This window comes from Orycteropus afer, unplaced genomic scaffold (assembly GCF_000298275.1).
Source record: "Orycteropus afer afer isolate SDZICR_OR568_19922 unplaced genomic scaffold, OryAfe1.0 scaffold00168, whole genome shotgun sequence".
Lineage (NCBI taxonomy): Eukaryota > Metazoa > Chordata > Mammalia > Tubulidentata > Orycteropodidae > Orycteropus > Orycteropus afer.
The window spans coordinates 1,539,108-1,560,466 of record NW_006921755.1 but is presented as its reverse complement, the minus strand read 5'-3'; the positions used below and the strand labels follow the sequence as shown (position 1 = coordinate 1,560,466).

Sequence of the window (21,359 nt, the reverse complement as noted above, 5' to 3'; positions counted from 1 at the left end):
TCAGGCAGGTTTAGTAGTCTAGTCCCTTCTCTCACCAACCCAGAGAAAACAGAGGCAGCTCAGAAACATTTATTATTAATTATTTTCAGTCACAGTTTTCATCTTGAGAAAATGGCACCCTCAGGAGAGAGATGGGAATGACCAGAGTCTAGATGTTATCCACTCCTCAATTCCCAGATGGAATTCCACAAAGTCTCAGTCCTAATGAAGCCCAAACTACATGACCTCTTAATTGCAGAGGCTTTGTGCATTAAGAAAAAAAAAGTATATATATTAGCTTGTTTCCCAGAGCTTTTTCTGCCTGACCCCATCTGCCACCCATTTTTTTTTTTTTTTGCCCTGATCTACTGCATAATAGCTGAGGGAAAGTTGTGTTATGGAACCCCTCAATTGCTAGAGCCAACTCAACTCAATGGCACTACTACCCCCATTCAACACATTCCATCCTGTAGAGAGCCATATAAGAATATGGCCTGTCAGACTCACAAAAATGGTAGTTGATTTTATTAGTCTAAGGCTAGTAGTTTAGCCATTTAAAATCTATTTCCCAAAAGAGGGGAAAACTAGTATTTTTCTTCTCTTTTAAAAATTCATTAGCCAGTTGCTATCAAAAAGCAACCTTTTGGGTTGGTGAAGGCAAAACAGTTCTAAAATTACCCCACTATGCAGTTATGGCCTTCATTGTGAGGAGATAAGGTACATGTATTGTGCTGTCTCTCACCACTTGAAATTGGAAATTTTACAACATACCATATACTTAAAGCTAGTAGGCAGACAGGATTAAAACCAGACTCATTTTCTCAGTATACATTCTTTCCCCATTCTTACAAAGGAGGTAAAGAAAAAGGTGAAAAACTCAAAACCCACTAAAACACAACTTAATCATAAGAGCACACAATATTTGTTTCTATCTCTAACTCTGAAGGGCACATGTCCATCTTTGTCCACAAACAATGTAGCATTCTTGGGGGTCTCCTGGAAATTCCTGCCACCTTTTTCTGTTTCTCAACCAGGCTGCAACATTGAAAGATGGACTGTACTAGGAGGAATGGAGGGAGAGGAAAAGGGGAAAGTGGTATGTTCACCCAAGCCTTCTGATTCTGCCTCTAGACTGGCATAAGTCCACATGAGTTACGTTCTTTTAAATTAGAAATAACGCCATGAAGATAAGTGCCAAGTGCTCTTCTGTTACCAGTTCATCATGGAATTTCTGTTGAGGGTCATGAAAAACACTTGGCTACTTCCTCCAGATCGCACGGATGCAAAAAATACCTGTTTGAAATTAAAAAGAAATTAGTTCAACTGCAAGTTTTTTTTTCTTTTCTTCTTCAACCGTCCATCCATTTTCTCTCACATGTCCTAACCTTGCCATGTGTCAGCTCTTACGACTCAATGGCAGGTGTTTAATAAAGTGCTTTTGGATACAGTGCATCCTATGTAAACACTCCTGTCTGTATTACTCAGTTATTATTAGTACTGAGTGTGGCACTGGCCTCCAGGGACACTGAACGGGCTGTATCTTGATTCATAAAATTCCTTTGGGTGCTCACATTTTAAAAGGGTGTTTAGTGCTAGGATAACGTGCTAGATTTGTGGCTGAGGACATAATAGGCCCTTTGTTAAGTTTTGGAAAGGCACAGAGGCTCTCCATCTCTCCCCTAAAATAAGAACAGGGCAGACTTTGAAGAGGAAACTTTCAAATTCCTGAAGTCAAGGGGGAATTTTGATCTGACTACTATACAACTTCAGTTTTCAATTTTTAAAACTTAAAAAAATGTTGGTGGTCAAATAGGGTAAGATGTTTAATGTCTATTCACTCTGGCATTTCAAGAGTTAACACTTGGATCCTCTGCTGACTATGACATATCCTAGGCTACATGAGATAACGGCATTAATAAGGGGAACCACAGTCCATTAAGTCTGGGTCTGTCAAATCATTTTATTAGAGTTGTGAGAAGTGAGAAAAATTTAGGTTACTGCTTGCTTGAGCTGAATGTAAATGAACCACTGCCCCAGGAAAATAATATTTTGGACTATGGCCTAGCCCTTCAGCCAGCCACCATCTGACTTTGGTCCAAGGCATTTGCTTTTGTCACTAGTATAAAGTCTCTGCTACTTCATTTCCACAACTTCTTTCTCCTTTGGCAGTTCTGTGGAAATGCTTGCCACTCAGTTTATGCTACATATCATACTGTTAGGGTCAATGACTAAAAATGGTGAAGCACAGCAAGGACCCATGGGAAACCACAAACAAGGCAAGAATGGGCTGGTGCTCTCTCTAGGTTGTATGGCCTGGTCTCTAAATCTCGGGCTCCAATCACTTGTGTGGTCCCAGCCCACTCCTGAGGGTGTGGGCACAGTGTGGAACAAGCCTGCTGGGGGTGTGTGTGTCTTCAATGTATGGGGGTCCAAGCCAGATCAATCTTAGTTTTATGATACTCCAAGAGACTGGGTGGATGCTGGAGCATTACTAGGAGCTAGGTCTGTTTCTTGGCATACTCTGCTATGGCCCTCAGAACCATCTTTGCCACCCCCAGCCACTGTCCACCCAGACCACACCAAGTGAGAGTTGCTGGCCAGGGTCTAATCTAGTCTAGACCCACACCTCCAAGGTTATGCTGAATGAGACCAGACTTGCCTCTGAGGAACAAGAGTAGGCAAATACAGTTGTATAAGTGCTCAAGCTCTCATAGTCTTTTTCACATGGGTTAATGTCCGCTGCTTTTGGGAAAGCATTTCTATGTTGGTCACAGCCACGAAGAATGAATTGACAAATGTAGTACAGCTTAGTTACTAAAAATTTTGGGTTACTCTTTAGGGAGGGTAAGGTGGAATTGGCACTGCTGCAGAATACCTTTTGCAGTAATTAATCATGCCAGATGGACAAAGCCAATGTCACTGCAAAACAGTCCCCCTATGACACTTCAGAAGAAACATGGCTGGAATGATACAGGACATGGCACTAGTTGAGTTTGTGATTGTGCATTCCTTAAGGAATGGGTGACATTTTTAAAAAGTTTGTATTACTATATATCAAATGTTTTCATTTAAATGTGAAGATAATGTGATAGGTTCAGTCCTGATAACGACTTTGTGAGAAGTCTAAAAGTGGAAGTATGAAGTTGACCCACTGTGAGGTGATTAATACTGGGTCAACTCTTCTAAGAGCTTAGGAGAATTTGGGATGTCTGCTGAGTCATCATATAGCCTACAGGCCACAAAAGTTACTAAGAGTTTACAGGTAATTTTAAGATGTTCTTATGTCTTTCTTGATATGTGAATAATATATTTTGAGTGTTCACATGGAGCAAACCAAATAATGCCATTTCAAGATAATATTGATTGTTTAACACAGATGTGATTCAAATCAGTATAAAGGAAAATGAAGGTTTCACAGGTACCTGGTGGTCTCTTAAAATGCAAACACTAATGCAAATGTTGAAACGGATTTACCTTATCATTTCTTTCACATAGAAACTTTAACCTTTGAGCTCGCTTATGCATAAATACGCCATCCAAATGTCCTGTTTCCACTGACCGGATCTCAATAGCTTTCTCGCCCCAGCCCATTATCTGATTGGAATGAATGTAGGCTGTCAAAAGGAATTTCCAAAACTGCATTAAAAACATTAGATGGGCAATAACTCACAGCATCTGTTCACATCTTAACCACAAAAATGACAAACGACTTGAGATAAACAGACAAAGCATGTCTTACAAGTGTTATTCACAGACTTTTTTTTTTGGTGGAATCAAATAGTTGTTTCACATTTCTTGACTTTCGTTTCATTTGGGGGGTGTAACTGCTGAAGGAGATAAGGAATGGTTAACCTACCCACAGATGTGGGCATTTCTCCCCATTGGAGCACCACATCCTTAGTTATCCGGCCGTAGGTGTTTACATACACCCCCTCATCCTCATAGCAAACAAGCATTTCCATTCCATCTGTTTTAGGCAAGATGACAATAGCATGAGGAGTGATATTGCCCTGAATCTAGAAGACAAAGAAAGGTCAAGTGTTATTATTTTTAAAATAAGACACCTTGAATATTTATCTCTAAGAACTGCAAAAAGAGTACTTTGTTTTTTATCATTTTCCCCCCAGAGACTGAAATCTGCTTTGCTTATTTTAACCACTTATCTGTCAGTTACTGTCAGTACAAACTTAGTCATTAGGTCAAGAATATAAATTACTTGCTCCTACACAACAACAGGAAGCTCTGGTAGCGTAGTGGCTAAGGCACTTTACTGCTAATCAGAAGGCTGGTGGTTCAAACCCATCAGCCACTTCTCGGAAGGAAGATGGGGCAATCTACTTCCGTAGCGATACTGCCTCGGAAACCCAAGGAGGGGTCGCTATGAGTCGGGTCCGACTTGATGGCACATAACAACAGCAACACACAACAACAACCATGGAACACCTACTGTGTGCCAATCACTGGGCTAGGCCTTTTACAAATTTCTAATCCTTTCAACAGTTCCCTGCTCCCCACATAGATATTATTGCTTATAGATGAGGAAAATGGCTCTTAGAGGGGTTATGTAACTAGACTGAAGCTGCACTAGTATTTAATGGTAGAACTGGGATTTGAACCCACACCTGGCTGAATTGAATTTCATGTGTTTTCCATTAGAACAAGCTCCTTCTAAAAAGATGAGGTCTTTAAGCTGCCTGAATCTGATGGAGACAGACTGCCTAAATTCCTGAGGGGCCAAGATGCAAGCTTATCAAATGGGTGATGAGCATATAACATAGATGGCTTATCTGGGTATCAGAATAATCCAAATCAATGGCTTGCTTAGAAAAAAAAATTATCTAGGAAAAGGAGTGGGGCTGGTGTGGTCCCCTGGAATGCAAGTCACTGCTTGGGAGTATCATGGTAGCACACTGTGTGCTTTGTGGATAAGTGTGGGAGGATTGCCAAGGATGATCACAGTGATGCCCCAGGTATCTCACAGAGAACAGGAGCGGTGCGTCCTTGGGTGCAGGCGCACACATGAGTTACAAGCTGTCATACAGCACTGAATGACAACTGTGTGTGTGCATATGTGAGTATGCATATAGAATGTACTAATAAAATCACTGTTTTCAATTACGGAGCTCCTTTGGATTAAGGTCTTTAAACTCTTGAAATATCAGTGAGGAACAAACCAGGTTTCAAATTTTCCTGCTAATAGTTTCCATTTTCTGTTAGCTGTGGGATTATGCATAGGACACAAATCTGACATTAAAACAACCCTACCACGTTAATTCATGTGCATTGTTCCCTTTGAAAAGCCATGTTTTAGGCAACAAGCCAGTACTGTAATATTACTACTATATTATTAATAAGGAGGACTCCAATTTGCACTGCCCTGTGCCAAACACTCTGGATCCATTACCTCATTTAATTCTGACAATAAACCTATGAGATAGGTAGGCCCTTTTATCCCCATCTTACAGATGTGTAAGCTGAGGGTTGGACAGGCTAACTAGTAAGTCCAAACTGCAAAGCTGGTGTGTGGTACAGTCAGGGTATGAGCTCCAGTGTGTCTGAATTCACCACCCCACACGGCCCTCATGTTGAAGAGAACTAGGAATAGCAGAAAAAGGACTTTCTCCAAGAAATTAGTAACTGACTATTGACCTTCACCCCCATAAGAAGAACCAATCTTGCTTCAAATACTGAAATTAAGAAGTCATCTATTTACACTCCTGCTCAAAATACAAAATGTATGCCCTTGAAGGAAAAACATCATATGTATTTTAACTCAATGTACATAGAGACAAATGGAATGAATGTTAATAATTTCTGTAAAAAGAAGTTAAACTTACATATCTTATTTATTAAAAGCATCCTATCTACTTATACCCCAAATCAAACAAACAAATAAATCTCAAACCAAAAGAAACCCAAACCTATTGCCATCAAGTTGATGCTGACTCATAGAGACCCTATCTGACAGAGTAGAACTGTCCCACAGGGACTCAAAGACTATAAATCTTTGGGAGTAGACTGGCATATCTGTCTCCCACAGAGTGGTTGGTGGGTTCCAACTAATGCTTTTAGGTCAGTAGCTGGCTGAACTCTTAACTGCTTCATGACCACGGCTCCTTTCTGTCTAGTTAGAGAAGGCCAAAAGTCCACCTTCTGCACTAATAGTAAAAGTCAGTATGACTTCTATCAAGAATATGCAAAAACAAATCTTTCTGCATGCAGTCTGTTGTACAGAGAGTCCTTGACATTCTGCTTCCAGGAACTTACATGAGATGGTATGTAGATATCATAAGAGTTTCCTGAATCAACATCAATTACATGGAAACCAGTGTGTGAACCAAAAATAACCTTTAATCTTTGACCTTCTTCTACTGTGAGATCAACAAGCAGGGGCTTATGCTGGAGATCTGCAAAAGACTTCAAAAATCACCCCATGAGTATTCACATTATCCAAAGAAGTCACTTTAATAGTTTTTTCTTTTGGCATGTGTTTGGTGGGTTAATCTCTAACTTTTTTAAATTAAAAAGCTAGGAGATTTCTCTTTCCATTTTAGGTCTATTCATATTCTGGCTCTTAGAGGTAGGACCAAGGACCCATTGTGCTCCTTTCCTTACCACTTTACCTCCAGGACAGAGACATTGGTTTAGAGTTGTGAAATTTGATACTGGGTGGCATCACCTATTGTATATTGAAAAAAATGGTTCCTGGATACTAGGTTCTTTCCTGTTTATTTCTAGCCTTTACTCTCTGGAAAAACCACAGAAACCTCTGTGGCCCCTCTCGTTCCCATGGGGTAGCCAGAGCCATCCATAGCTGCTGTCCTTAGGGTGCCACTGCCACCTACCAAACTCCCTCCTCCTCATCTTTTCCTAGCATCATTCTCGTAGCATAGGAAGCACTGGTTCCCTGGATGTGTCCTAGGGAAGGACTTGACCCCTGCCAGCTCCAGCCTTTCCTGTCTACGTCTTTGCCTTTGCTCTTCCCTTCCCAGGTTGGGTCTCAAGTGCTGAAGAGAGCATTCTGCACCCTCTCATTCACTTTGGCTACTATGCTCATAGTAGTCACTCCAGAACAGGAATGGGATCGGGGTCTTGATTGAACAGCTTCTGTGTAAAGCAATTTTGGCAGAACAGCAGCACCACTTTAGCTTTTAAGGAGTTGTCTCTTAAGTGTTCTTGGTTATTACTAACCTAATGCATTCCAAAAACGTCTCTCCATAAAAGTGGGGTTATGGAGGGGAGCCCATTTCTACTGGTGAATCTATCTTTTTGAGCACATCACCAATGAGCCACTTGTACTAGGGGCACAATTTAAAAGTAGGGTGATTCAACCCTGAAGAGAGCCTACATAATGTTCCCGAAGCACTCTCTGCCCTTATGTGGTAGGAAAGAATAAATAAAAGGGGATTATAGTCTTAAGAGTGGAGAGAAAACAGTGAGGGCTGATAAGATATTGAGAGCAGAATATAAATTCACATCAGCCATGCAAAGGCTATGTGGCTCTGCACTCATCAGTGTGCCTGCAAGTACTTGTCCTCTTGGCACTTTGTGGTCAGTCTTCACGAGCTGGGGAATGCGACTGGCTTATTCCCAATCTGTTGAATCCCATAATTGATCAAGTCAACCATGGAGGAAAAGGCAATCAAAATCGAACAAGTGTTAAGAGACAAGGTCATTTCCGTAAAGTTACTGCATTTGGTATTCATTTCAAAGAAGTCCAATAGCCATGAGGATAGCAGCATCAACTGAGTTTTAGGGACTTTATCCGAAAAGGCTTATGAGGATTACAAGATTTAGAGGTTCGGTTCAACCTTGAGATTCAGTGCTGCTGTTGGTGTGCCTTTACAGAGAAAGTATCAGAGAGCATCCTAGTTAGGTGACTCTACACTAAGTCTCACTGCATAGTGTCACAGTCAACACTTTACCCGGTAACCATTCCATCCTCAATGTCGCTTGGAGGCAATGATTCCTAGACCTGAAATGGAGGGGGATACACCCAAGTTTTAACTTAACTGATTTTATAGCATTTTTAAATATTTAGTCTTTACTGTTAGAATAATAAAGCCAAGAGTATAAATACTTTTGAAATAGGGGAACTGATATTGGTCTTTGTGCCAGATGGATAGATCACTTTGTGGAAAATCTAGGGGAAACAAAAAAACAACCCTTTTTAGGTAATTACATGTCTGCTTACCTTAAACGCCATGAACTTGTGATATGGTTTAGGAGCCCAGGCATATATCTCCACAGCATTCTTTAAGGCAATCACCAAGAATTTGATTCTTTCATATTTAACTGTAATAGAAAAATTATAAATTTTTAAAGTACATCAATTTATTAATTTCTTTTATTTTAATGAATGTGACTGTGTAAGCTGCAATAATTATATATAAGACCATAGTTGAGGGTGAGGCTGCTGGTGTGGAATTCTCTCATGCAAGCAGATTTAACTTCCTGTAATGGATTGACACAGTGGCTGCAACAATGGGCTCATGCATAGCAAGAACTGTGAGCATGGTTCAGGACCAGCCAGTTCTATCGTACATGGGGTTATTATCAATTGGAGCCGACTTGACAGCACCTAACAATAACAACAATGTATTTGGTCTGCAAAATAGAGCCTTTTGCTTCATTTTGAAGGCTGTTTTCGCCACCTAAAGATGTAACTGCTTAACACTAGGTCTAGATGTGAACTATTCATTTGCAAAAATAATCTGTGTAATCTTTAAATAAGCATGCCTGCCTTTATGCTCATCCACATACCAGCTGAGAGCTGGTATGACAAGATGGTGGAAAAATAATCAAATAGGTAGAGACATAAAGACAGCTATTTGCTTATTATTCAGATTTGAATTCTAATTATTAAGTGAAATAATTGCTTGTTTATGTTTCTAATGGAAAATGTAGTGTTAGGAGCCCTAGGTTCTCTTAATGGCCTTAATTTTAAGGGCTCTATATACATGTAATAATTCTTTTATTCTATAGGAAGAAGGAACATTAGGCATCTCAAATTCAATGGACAGAAACTTGGTATAATGATTTGAGTACCTGCTATGGTTTTGCCTTACACAAAGAAGTCATAAGTAGATATTTATTGAATGGGTGCAAAATAGAGTAGACCTTCTAATCTGGCTTTCTATTGATTACTATTGCCCGTGTACTTCTGATATCATCCTGACCAATATTTATACTGATGACCTTAGAAGACTACAGAATACTTTAAGTACCTCTGGGTCTTCTGCTATTAAACTATAGATTCCAGTTCTTATGAAATATATGTTGTTGTTGTTGTTATGTGCCGTCGAGTTGGACCCGACTCATAGTGACCCCTCCTTGGGTTTCCGAGGCAGTATCATTACGGAAGTAGATTGCCCAACCTTCCTTCTAAGGAGTGGTTGGTGTGTTTGAACCACCAGCCCTCTGGTTAGCAGTCAAGTGCCTTAGGCACTAATATAGTGTATTGGTATAGAAGACAATCATTTTCTTCATAAAATATCTAAACAACTGGAAGGTTCTAGGTCCTGAAGAAACAGAGCTCAGGAAAGATTTTACTATGTTTAGATGAAGTATTACATTTCCAGTTGTCTCCTTTCTAGCTTTTCATGACAAATGATTTAAGAGATTACTTAACCTCTGATCTCCTTAAGTGAAACCTAAGAAAAGATTCACAATTAAACTGTAAAATAGCTTTGAAAATAAAAAACTTATCTAAAGTACATATGGGCTAGGAAATATAAGGAAATACCTGAAATGACTGGTGCATACACAAAATTTGCTTTTCTGTTTTATCCTCATATTATATTTAAAAAATGTCACAGGAATTTGAGTACGCTGGAAATAACCATGTGCTACAAGGAGCTATCAGCTTTGTCATGGCTGAATCCCACAAGGAAAGCAAAATGGAGATTGCAAGTGGTTATTTGGATATTGAGCAATTAAGCTGGACTCAATTTTCTGATAGATAATTATTAGATACTGCTCTCTGGTTCCATTTAGATTTGCAAGTGTCAACAGAGGTCAGCCTACTGATGTGGGGACAATGAAAATAGACAGAAGTGATTAGAAGGAAGAGGCCAGCAATGACAGAAGGGCCAACGGTAAATTTGGAGGTCAATATGACATTCTGGAAAACCAATTGCTAGGTATAGGCAAGAGAGAACATTCAGAAATTTGGCATTATTTCCTGCAGTGAATTTCACAGCTCTGTCATCATACATCATTACTTTAGTATATAAAATTTGATCATTAGGCATCTCTGGACTAAGTAATAAATGAAGGTAAAATACTCAAAGGAAATTCTAAAAGTTTATCAGAAGAAATGTTCAGAAGCAGCTTTAAAATTATGTCTATGATAACACTTAAATTACATTGCTTTCCTCTGAAAACAAGGCCTATTTTCAAAGAAAGCATATTACTTTCTCCAAAAGAAGGCCAAATATGTATATAAATCTGAATTCTACTTGGTGTGAGAATGAACAGGATGTATATTTTACACAATTAGGTTGAAGACAAGAAGATTCTAATTCTAAGGTATCCTATTAGAAAGTACCAAATAATTCTGATATCCAAACAAAAATGTGGGGTACATATTAGCTTGTATCTTACCAGCCAGCCATAGAAAGACACTCTCCACTGTGGTCTGGTTTGTGGATAATATTGTGCCCTTTGAAGATTCATTCATTGAACAAATACTTTCTAACTGGTTTCTATGTGTCTGGCACTGTGCTAGGTGCTGGGGACAAATACCTATAACTGTAGCCAGTATGTATATTTGTGTTGTTTCTGTTAGTTGCCACTGAGTAAGCTCAACTCATGGCAACCTTCTGTATAACAGAATGAAACGGTGCCAAGTCCTGTGCCACCTTCATGATTGTTGGTATGTCTGAGTCTGTTGTTGCGACTATTGCGTAGTGTGCCTTCCAATGTATAGGGCTCATCTTCCGGTTCTGTATTGGACAATATTCTGCTGCGATCCATAGGGTTTTCACTGGAAGTGGATCACCAGGCCATCCTTCCTAATCTGCCTTAGTCTGGAAGCTCCATGAAACTTGTCTACCATGGGAGAGGCTTCTGGTATTTGAAACGCTAGTGGCATAGCTTCTAGTATCATAGCAACATATAAATTGCCACAGCACAACAAACAGATGGGTGGTAGATATATGTTCACAGGCATTACATTTTCATTTTCTCCAATAGCTGCTTTAAAGGTGCATCATTAAGTCCCACTGCATAGTAAGGACAGGGATTTTTTTTTTTTTCTGATTATAAAACTCCAAATATCATGGTATTAATTTCTAATGGGAGACACATCCTTTCAGGGACCAGAACCTTCAAGATCACTATCAGCCCAACACTTACTAGTGTCAAGGGATCTGAGAAGACTGTTTGGCATCAAATCCAAGAAAAGAGAGGTGGAGAGGCTGTTTCATTAGTGTCCCCTCTCTAGTTAGCAGAAATGACACATTCAAGTTCTCGCCAGGACAACCCAGGAAACCAACCAAATTCTTTGTCTCTGAGTTCTCCTGCAGGACAGCACATGACTCTCCTGTTGACACATTCTGTTTTAAATATACTTGATTAGGTTCCAACTTCTGTCCTGTTAACAAATGTGATGGAACACACATGACTGGCCCACTTGATTGGTTACTATTTCACATTTATACCAGACTTTTCTGAGAGCACATCATGGATACCTTTGAACTGAGTATATGTCTTAATTCCTCAGTCACTTCTTAATTGTCTATTCCTTACAGTTAGATGATGTACCTTATCTGGTACACATTTTTAAAAAATCTTTACAGTCTTTCTCATTTAAAAAAATCAACTTTGGCTTTTAATGTTATGTATGTATATAAAAGGAGCCCTGATAGTATAGTGCCTAAGGCACTTGACTGCTAACCAGAAGGCTGGCGGTTCAAACCCACCAGCCACTCCTCGGAAGGAAGATGGGGCAATCTACTTCTGTAGTGATGCTGCCTCAGAAACCCGAGGAGTTTCGCTATGAGTCAGGAGGGGTCACTCTGAGTCAGGTCTGACTTGATGGCACATAACAACAACATGTATATAAAAACCAAAAACCAAACCTACTGCCATTGAGTATATTGTGACTCATAGTGACCCCCATTAAGTTTCTGAGGTGGTAATTTGTTATGGAAGTAGATTGCCCAGTCTTGCTTCCATGGAGTGGCTGGTGGGTTTGAACCACCAACTTTCTGGTTAGCAGTCAGATGCCTTAGGCACTGTGCTACCAGACCTCCCATATATATGTACATATTTCAAAAAATAATTCTATGAGGCTTATAATGAAAAACAGCAGTCCCTGCTTCATTCCTGATTTCTGCTCCCCAAAAAACACTATTTATAACTCTTTAAACTATTTCTTCTGTAACTTAGCCTCATATTTCTAAATAACATGTTTATAATGCTATTTCTTGATTTTACTTTCAAATGCAGATACTATTTACTGACTTCCTAGTATGGAAAGTAATCTCATATTATCCTTTTCTCTGCAGCTATGTTTTTCTCTCTCTTTCACCACACACACACACACACACACACACACACACACACACACCCCTTCTCTTGACATCCCCAATATAGTTATGATTTCAATTTTTGGTTAAATCAATATCCAGTGTTCAAATTATGATTGCTCATAGCTGATCACATTACCTTTCTTGTTTTCTCTCATTTTTTCACTTTCTTATTTTCTATGTCTCTATCTCTAAGCACGTTTAAACTTTATGCAAATGCTCTAAACGTCCTTCAGTGTAAACACAAATAGTCAAATACAGCAGGTAATCTACACTACCAATTTATTTTTCATGGAGGCACCACTCCTAGAATGCTCCACTTTTCCACTATAGTACCACTACCAGCTGCTCTCTGAGTCTATTCTGATTCATAGCAACCCCATGATGTCAAATTAGAACTGTGCTTCATAGGGTTTTCAATGGCTGATTTTTTTTTCCCCCAGAAGTAGACCATCAGGCCTTTCTTCCAAGGTACCTCTAGGTAGACTTGAAGCTCCAACTTTCAGTTATCAGTTGAGTATGTTAACCATTCGTACCACCCAGGGACTCCTCTCCCACTATGCTGGGGACTCTAGGTCTATGGCAAAGCTGTCATCTCAGAGTTTTGCTTCACCATAATTCTGGGCTTTTTCTTCATTGCTTTCCTGGATCCCCAGGTTTATTTCTTTTTGATATAATACAATCTCCAGTAGCTTCCTGAGAAAGACTGTATGGATCATAAACTTTTTTTGAGATCATGGATGGCTGAAAATATTTTCATTCTGGATTCACATTTGATTTATGACTAAGTAGGTTATAAAAAATACTAGCTGGAAATCATTTTGCTCTCAGAATTTTAAAGTCCTTGCTCCATTATCTTCCAAGCTTTTAATATTGCTGCTGAGAAGTCCTAGGACAGGTCACTCTGATTCTAAGCTCATTACATGTAAACTATTTATTTATTTACTTATGATCTTGATGCTTTAAGAATCTTCTCATTTCCTAGATACTGAAGTTTCATGATGATATGACTTGTTATGGATGTTTTTTGTTTTTTGCTTTTTATTCACTATACAAAGTATTCAGTGAATCATTTAAAGCTGGGATTTCAAGATGTTTAGTTGCAGAAAATTTTCTTCTACTATTTCTTTGATAATTTCTCTCTCTCTCTTTTTTTTCCCCCCTAAAACTCCTGTTACTTGGATTTTGAACCACTTGGAGTGATCCTTTCATTTTCTTATTTGCTCCTTTTCCCTTTGTGTTACTTTCTGGGAAATTTATTCATTTTTATCTTCTAACACTTCTATCACATTTTTCAAAGTATTTTTAATATCTAAGAGATCTTTCTAGGTCTCTGAATGCCTCCCTGCCTCGCCTTCCTTCTTTTTTTTTTTTTAAATCCCTTATTCTTCTTTACGGGAGCTCTGGTGGCATAGTGCCTGGGCATTTGACTTCTAACCAGAGGCTGGCAGTTCAAACTCACCAGCCACTCCTCAGAAGGAAGGTTGGGCAACCTACCTCTGTAGTGATACCTCCTCAGAAACCCAAGGAGGAATCGCTGTGAGTCAGGTCCACCTTGATGGCAGTGTGTTTGTTATTCTTCTTTTGACAGGACAGTGGTGGTTCAATGGTAGCATCCTTGCCTTCTATGTGGCAGACCCAAACTGAATTCCCAGCCCCATAAATCTTTTGCACAGTCACCACAAGTCTCTCAGTAGTCAGTGGAGGCTTGCATGTTCCTAAGATGCTGAACAGGTTCCAGAGGAGCTTCTAGATTAAGATGGCCTAGGAAGAAAGGTCTGACTCTCTACATGTGAAAATCAGTCAATGTGGCCAACAAACACTTGAGGTAATGCTCACGATCATTAGCCAGTAGAGAGATGCAAATCAAAACAATGAGATATCATTTCACCCCAGCAATAATAGCAAAGTTCAACAAGTCAGAAAATAACCAATGCTGGTGAGGTTTCAGAGAGATTGGAACTCTCATACAGTGCTGATGGGACTGCAAAATGGTACAACCATTATGGAAAATGGTATGTTGTTTCCCTAAAAAAACTGGAAACAAAAATATAATTTGATCCAGCAATTCCATTACTAGGAATATATCGTAAAGAGGTGATAGGACACGAACAGACATATACATACTCATGTTCACTGCAGCACAATTCACTATAGCGAAGAGATGAAAACAACCTAAACGCCCATCAACAGATGAATGGATAACCAAATTATGGTACATTCACACAATGGAATACTATACTACATTGAAGAATAATGAAGAATACATGAATTACGTCACAACATGGATGAATTTGGAGGACATTATGCTGAATGAGGAACAGGTAAGGGGAGAGCCCACAGGCAGGAAGCAGGAGCCAGGGCTGATGGAAATGGAACAGGTAAGGGGAGAGCCCCACCCAGGAAGGGGGAGCTGGGTGGATGGCTGGAACTGGTAGGAGGAAGGCCAGGAAGTGAGCAGAGTGGGTTAGAACAGCTAAGGGAGATGAATTTGTCCATCAGTTTGTTGTAGTGTGGTGGCTTGTGTGTTGCTGTGAGGCTGGAGGCTGTGTCACTGATGTTTCAAATGCCAGCAGGTTTGCCCATGGTGGACAGGTTTCAGGGAGCTTCTAGAGTGAGAAAGACTCAGTAGAAGGAAGAGGCCATCCACTTCTTAAATAAATGGCCGGTAAAAACCTTACAAATAGCAGTGAAACACTACCTGATGTATAATAGGACAATTTTATGAGTAGCCCAGAAACACTGTCTGATACAGTGCCAGAAGATGAGCCCCTCAGGTTGGAAGGCACTCAGAATACAACTGGGAAAGAGCTGCCTCATCAGAGTAGAGCTGACCTTAATGATATGGATAAAGTAGAGCTTTTGGGACCTTCATTTGCTGATGTGGCATGACTCAAAATGAGAAGGAACAGTTGCAAACCTCCATTAATAATTGGAAGTTGTCAAAAATGAAATGGAATGCAAAAGATTGATATCCTAGGCATTAAAACCAAAACCAAAACCAAAACCAAACTCACTGCCATCCTAGGTATTGTTGTTGTTGTTAAATGCTGTCGAGTCAGACCCAACTCATAGTGACCCCTCCTTGGGTTTCTGAGGTGGTATCACTACAGAAGTAGATTGCCCAACCTTCCTTCCAAGGAGTGACTAGTGTGTTTGAACCCCAAGCCTTCTAGTTAGTAGTCAAGTGCCTTAGGCACTACGCTATGAGAGCTCCTAGGCATTAGTGAGCCGCAATGGACTGATTTTGGCCATTTTGAATCAGACAATCATATGCTCTACTATACTGGGAATGACAATTTAAAGAGGAATGGCATAGTATTCATTGTCACAAAGAATGTTTCAAGATCTATTCTGAAGTACAATGCTGTTCGTGACAGGATAATATCCATATGCCTACAAGGAAGGCCACTTAAAACTACTATTATTCAAATTTTTGCACCAACCACCAAAGTCAAAGATGAGGAAACTGAAGACTTTTACCAACTTCTACAGTCTGAAATTGACTGAACACTCAATCAAGATGTGCTGATTATCACTGGTGACTGGAATGTGAAGGTTGGAAACTAAGAATCACTGATAGTTGGAAAATTTGGCGTTGGTGAGAGGAATAATTTTGGAGATCACATGATAGAATTTTGCAAGACCACCAACTTACTAATTGCAAATACCTTTTTTCAACAATATAAACTGTGGCTATACACGTGGACTTCACCAGATAGAGTATACAGGAATCATATTGGCTACATCTTTGTCAACTGATTGTGGAACAAGATCATCAGCTGCTCATATGTCAAGTTCAAGCTGAAGTTGAAGATCATTAAAACAAGTCCACGAAAGCTAAAACATGACCTTGAATACACCACTTCTGAATTTAGAGACCATCTAAAGAATAGATTTGATGCACTGAACACCAATGACCAAAAATCAGAGAAACTGTAGGATGACATCAAGAACATCATCCATGAAGAAAACAAAAGGTCATTAAAAGGACAGGAAAGGAAGAAAAGACCAAAATGGATGTCAGAAGAGACTCTGAAACTTGCCCTTGAATGGAGAGTAGATAAAGCAAATGGAAGAATCAACAGGATAAAAGAGCTGAACAGAAGATTTTAAAGAGGAGCCTGAGAAGACAAAGTCAATTATTATAATAAAATGTGCAAAGACATGGAGTTGGAAAGCCAAAAGGGAAGAACATGTTCAGCACTTCTCAAGCTGAAAGAGCTGAAGAAAAAATTTAAGCCTAGAGTTGTAATACTGAAAGATTCTATGGGCAATATATTGAATGATTAAGGAAACATCAAAAGAAGATGGAAGAAACACATAGAGTCACTGTACCAAAAAGAATTGGTTGATGTTCCTCCATTTCAGGAGGTGGCATATGATCAAGAACCAATGGTATTGAAGGAAGAAGTCAAAGCTTCACTGAAGGAAGTGGCAAAAAAAAACAAAACAAAAACAAAAACAAAAAAACAAGGCTCTAGGAAGTCACGGAATACCCATTGAGATGTTTCAATGAACAGATGCTGTGCTGAAGGCATTCACTCAGCTATGCCAAGAGATGTGGAAGACAGCTACCTGGCCAACTGCCTGGAAGAGATCCATATGTGTACCCATTCCAAAGAAAGGTCATTCCACAGAACATAGAAATTATCAAATAATATCATTAATATCACATGTAAGTAAAATCTTACCGAAGGTAGTTAAAAAATGGTTACAGCAGTATATTGACAGAGAACTTCCAGAAATGCAAGCTGGATTCAGAAGAGGATGTGGAATGAGGGATATCACTGCTGATGTCTGATGGATCTTGGTTGAGAGCAAAGAATACCAGAAAGATGTTTACTTGTGTTTCACTGACTATGCAAAAGCATTCGACTGTGTGGATCATAACAAATTATGGGTAACATTGAGAAAAATGGGAATTCCAGAACACTTAATTGTGCTCATGAGAAACCTGTACATAGACCAAGAGGCAGTCATTCGAACAGAACAAGGGGACACTGCATGGTTTAAAATCAAGAAGGGAGTGCATCAGGGTTGTATCCTTTCACCACACTTATTCAACCTGTATGCTGAGCAAATAATCCGAGAAACTGGACTATATGAAGAAGAATGTGGCTTCTGGATTGGAGGAAGACTCATTAACAAACTGCAATATGCAGATGACACAATTTTGCTTGCTGAAAGTGAGGATGACTTAAAACACTTACTGATAAAAACTGAAGACAAGAGTCTGCAGTATGGATTAAACCTCAATATGAAGAAAACAAAAATCCTCACAACTGGTCTAATAAACAGCATTACGATAAATGGAGAAAAGATTGAAGTTGTCAAATACTTCATATTACTTAGTTCTACAATCAACACCAATGGAAGCAGCAGTCAAGATATCAGATAACATACAGCATTGGGCAAATCTGCTGCAAAAGACCTCTTTCAAGTGATGAAAAGCAAAGCTATTTCCTTGAAGACTAATGTGCACCTGGCATAAGCCATGGTATTTTCAATCACCTCATATGCATGTGAGAGCTCGACTATGAATAAGGAAGACCAAAGAAGAGCGGATGCTTTTGAGTTGTGGTATTGGCGAAGAATGCTGAAAGTATTATGAACTGCTAAAGGAACTAACAAATCTCTCCTGGAAGAAGTTCAGCCGGAATGCTCCTTGGAAGCAACAATGGCCAGACTTGGTCTCACTTACTCTGGTCATGTTGTTAGAAGGGACCATTCTCTGGAGAAGGATATCATGCTTGGTAAAATGGAGGATCAATGAAAAAGAGGAAGACCTCAAGTAAGATGGATTAACACAGTGGCTGCAATGATGGGCTCAGTTATAGCAAGGATTGTGGGGCTGGCATAGGACTGGGAAGTGTTTTGTTTTGCTGTACATAGGGTCACTATGAGTCAGAGATGACTCAAAAACACCTAACGACAACAACAACAACATGCTGAGCGAAATAAGTCAATCACAGAAAGACAAATATTGTATGAGCCCATTATTGTAAAAAGTCAAGGAAAGGTTTACTTAGGGAAGGAAATTCACTCTTTTAGTCAATGAGGATAGGAGGGAAGGAGAGGGAAAATTTCAGACCAGTTGGGGGGTCACATGTTGATTTGGGTGAGTGGAGGGACAGTAAGGAAAGAGTCTGTGACCAGCAGAATGATATTGGGGAAAGGAAGGGCATTAAATGTGTTCAAATGTGCACATAAGATATAGACAACAGAGGGAAATACTAGTATTTGCACAATACTGCATTACCACTAACACCAAATGCCAGGCTACAGATAAACACATATTCAGGTGAGAAGATCAGGGGTAAGTGAACAGGAATATACCATAGACCAAGGGTAGATCTGGCTGAAGATAATCTTATATATGCACTTGTGGTACAACATTAGCCACACACATTACAGAAGCAACAGAAGGTAGAGTTGGAGTAACTTCTCAGAGACAACCAAATACCTTGAAAGAGAGAATCACTGGGCCTGCTGACTCGGGACTGTAGTCTCGGGGAACATGATACTCGATTGGCACAACATGGTACATTAAAATCTTTTTCTACAACCTACTTTGGTGAGTAGCAACTGGGGTCCTAAAAGCTTTTGAATGGCCATCTAAGATACAAATATTGGTCTCTTCTCCTCTGAAGTAAAGAAGAGTGAAGAAAATCAAAGGCATCTGGAAACAATTAGTCCAAGGATGAGATGGACCACGAGGAACTCAGCCTTCATGACCCCGAGATCAGAAGAACCAGATGCTGCCCAGCTACCAAGGCCAACCGCTCAGAAAGGGATCAAAACTAGAGATCCTGGACAGTGTGAGGAAAAATGTGGAACAAAATTCAAAAACACAAAAATGATCAGAATTACTGGTTGGATACAGTTTGGTGGAACTCTGAGACTATGGTCCCAGGTTACCTTTGGGCCTAGAAAAGGACTCATTCCCGTGGATTGGCTCTCAGCCCAACAGTAGAAAGACCTACATGCAGAACACCTATGCCAGGGCAATGCATCTACCTACATCAGTCACAAGACACCAGAGGGGCCCAGTAACAGGGATGGGAGGGGAGAAGAGTTTGTTATGGTTGGGGCGTGTTGTTGAATGTAAAACAAATTTGCTTTGTAAATTTGCACCCAAAGCACAATGAAATAATAATAAAAAAAAAAAAACAGTCAATGGAAACTCTATGGATTACGATGGTCTAATTTGTGCTTGGCAACTAAAAACACTAACAGCATTCTGGTGTAATGGAAATGATAAATTCTCTAATCTCTCTCAAGTTATTAAAGTTTTATTTTGATTTTTAAATTACATTCTGCTCTTCATTATCACTGTCTCCTTTAAAATCCTTTCTATATGTTTGTTTACATCTCCTTCACATTAGTGAATTTCCACACTGCTTAGTGTACTCACTGCCGTCAAGTCGTTTCCGACTCATAGTGACCCTTCCTTAGGTTTCCCAGGTGGTATCTTTATGGAAGTAGATTGCCTAGTCTTCCTTCTGAGGAGTAGCTGGTGAGTTTGAACCATCAGCCTTCTGGTTAGCAGTCAAATGTCTTAGGCTCTATGCCACCAGACCTTGTAGGTGGGCTTATCAGCTGCTGGGCTTTGCTTTAGGGTTGTTAGGCAGAAAGTTCTTTTCATGGCATTCTAAACGTTAGTACCTGTAGACTGTTTTTCCTGGCCATTCAGTTTCTTCCAAAGACAAATCCTTAAATCTCTTCCCTGGAGGTGTAAGCAAGGTTGCTAATATTTTGAGCACTGAGTAGGAAAAGGAGGATTCTCATAAGGTGGGGTCCTCACAATTCAGTAGGGAAGCTTTACATCATCATCATCACATTGTCCTCCTTCCTGACTCTGCTCTTGGCCACATCATTCTTTCAACCTGTTATACTGGGGAAAGGCAGTTATCTGACTACTTAGGGAGAGATGGGGTCTGGAGGACCTGCTGCTCATCCACTCTCCAAAATTCCTGCTCTCAGTCCCACCCAACAACTCTATCTCAGATATAACTGGGGCTGAAGGTCATGGGTCTTGTTGAGTTCTTTTGAGTGACTGCATGGATTTTTTTTGCCATTATATTTTTAAATACACTTTATTGAAATATAATTTATGTACAGTGAAAAATATAAAACTAAAGTGACCTGGGTCAATGCATAGGATTATATTCTCTCTCTTTTATTTTTTTTAAATTGTGATCTGGGTGAAAATTAACAGAGCAAATTTACTTTCCATACACCAGTTCACATATACTTTGTTTTATGACATTGACTACAATTTACCCCAATGCAACAGCTCCCCTCCCACTTCCTCCCAATAGCCAGCTCTTCCCTGTGCCTCCATGCACTCCTGCCCCTGAGCCATCTCTCTGTGCATAAACAGCCCTTCTTTCTTCCATGATTGTTCTCTCCAAGGAGTGTATCTACCTCAGATACATGTTCAACTCATATGCCTGTCTTTAGTTTGGCTGAAAGCCACAGGTGTGGGTTCAATTCCAGACCTGAAGGGCAGCTAGGGGCCATAGCCTCAGTGGTTCCACTAGGCTCTACCAGACTAGCAAACCTGGTCTCCCTCCTTCTGTTCCCCCCCCCCAAATGATTTTGAGTTTTGTTTCACATTGTTCTCTCTCTATATCCAGGATCTCCTACATAGCTCCCGCTCCGAGTGGCTGACAGAGGTAGCTGGGAACCATCTAGCTCTTCTGGTCTCATAGTCATATAGGCTGCTGATTATATGGTGTACCAGTAGTTAGGACTAATTGTTTCCATGAATCTTTGGTTTTCTTCATTCTTCTTTGCTCTGGATGAGGAGAGACCCATTGTTGCATCTAGATGGCTGCTTGC

The 21,359-nt window shown here is 39.9% G+C and overlaps 1 protein-coding gene across 1 annotated transcript in view; it reads right to left on the bottom strand.

Moving 5' to 3' along the window:
* Positions 1 to 1,188: 1,188 nt before the first annotated feature.
* The window catches only part of TNIK (TRAF2 and NCK interacting kinase), a 669,757-nt gene continuing 649,586 nt past the window's right edge, over positions 1,189 to 21,359 (bottom strand). The window contains exons 29-33 of the mRNA XM_007946612.2: positions 8,174 to 8,274; positions 6,247 to 6,396; positions 3,836 to 3,995; positions 3,454 to 3,593; positions 1,189 to 1,272 (exon numbers count right to left, since the gene is read on the bottom strand). Coding sequence (XP_007944803.1) covers positions 1,189 to 1,272; positions 3,454 to 3,593; positions 3,836 to 3,995; positions 6,247 to 6,396; positions 8,174 to 8,274 — 635 coding nt within the window. The remainder of the gene's footprint in view (positions 1,273 to 3,453; positions 3,594 to 3,835; positions 3,996 to 6,246; positions 6,397 to 8,173; positions 8,275 to 21,359) is intronic.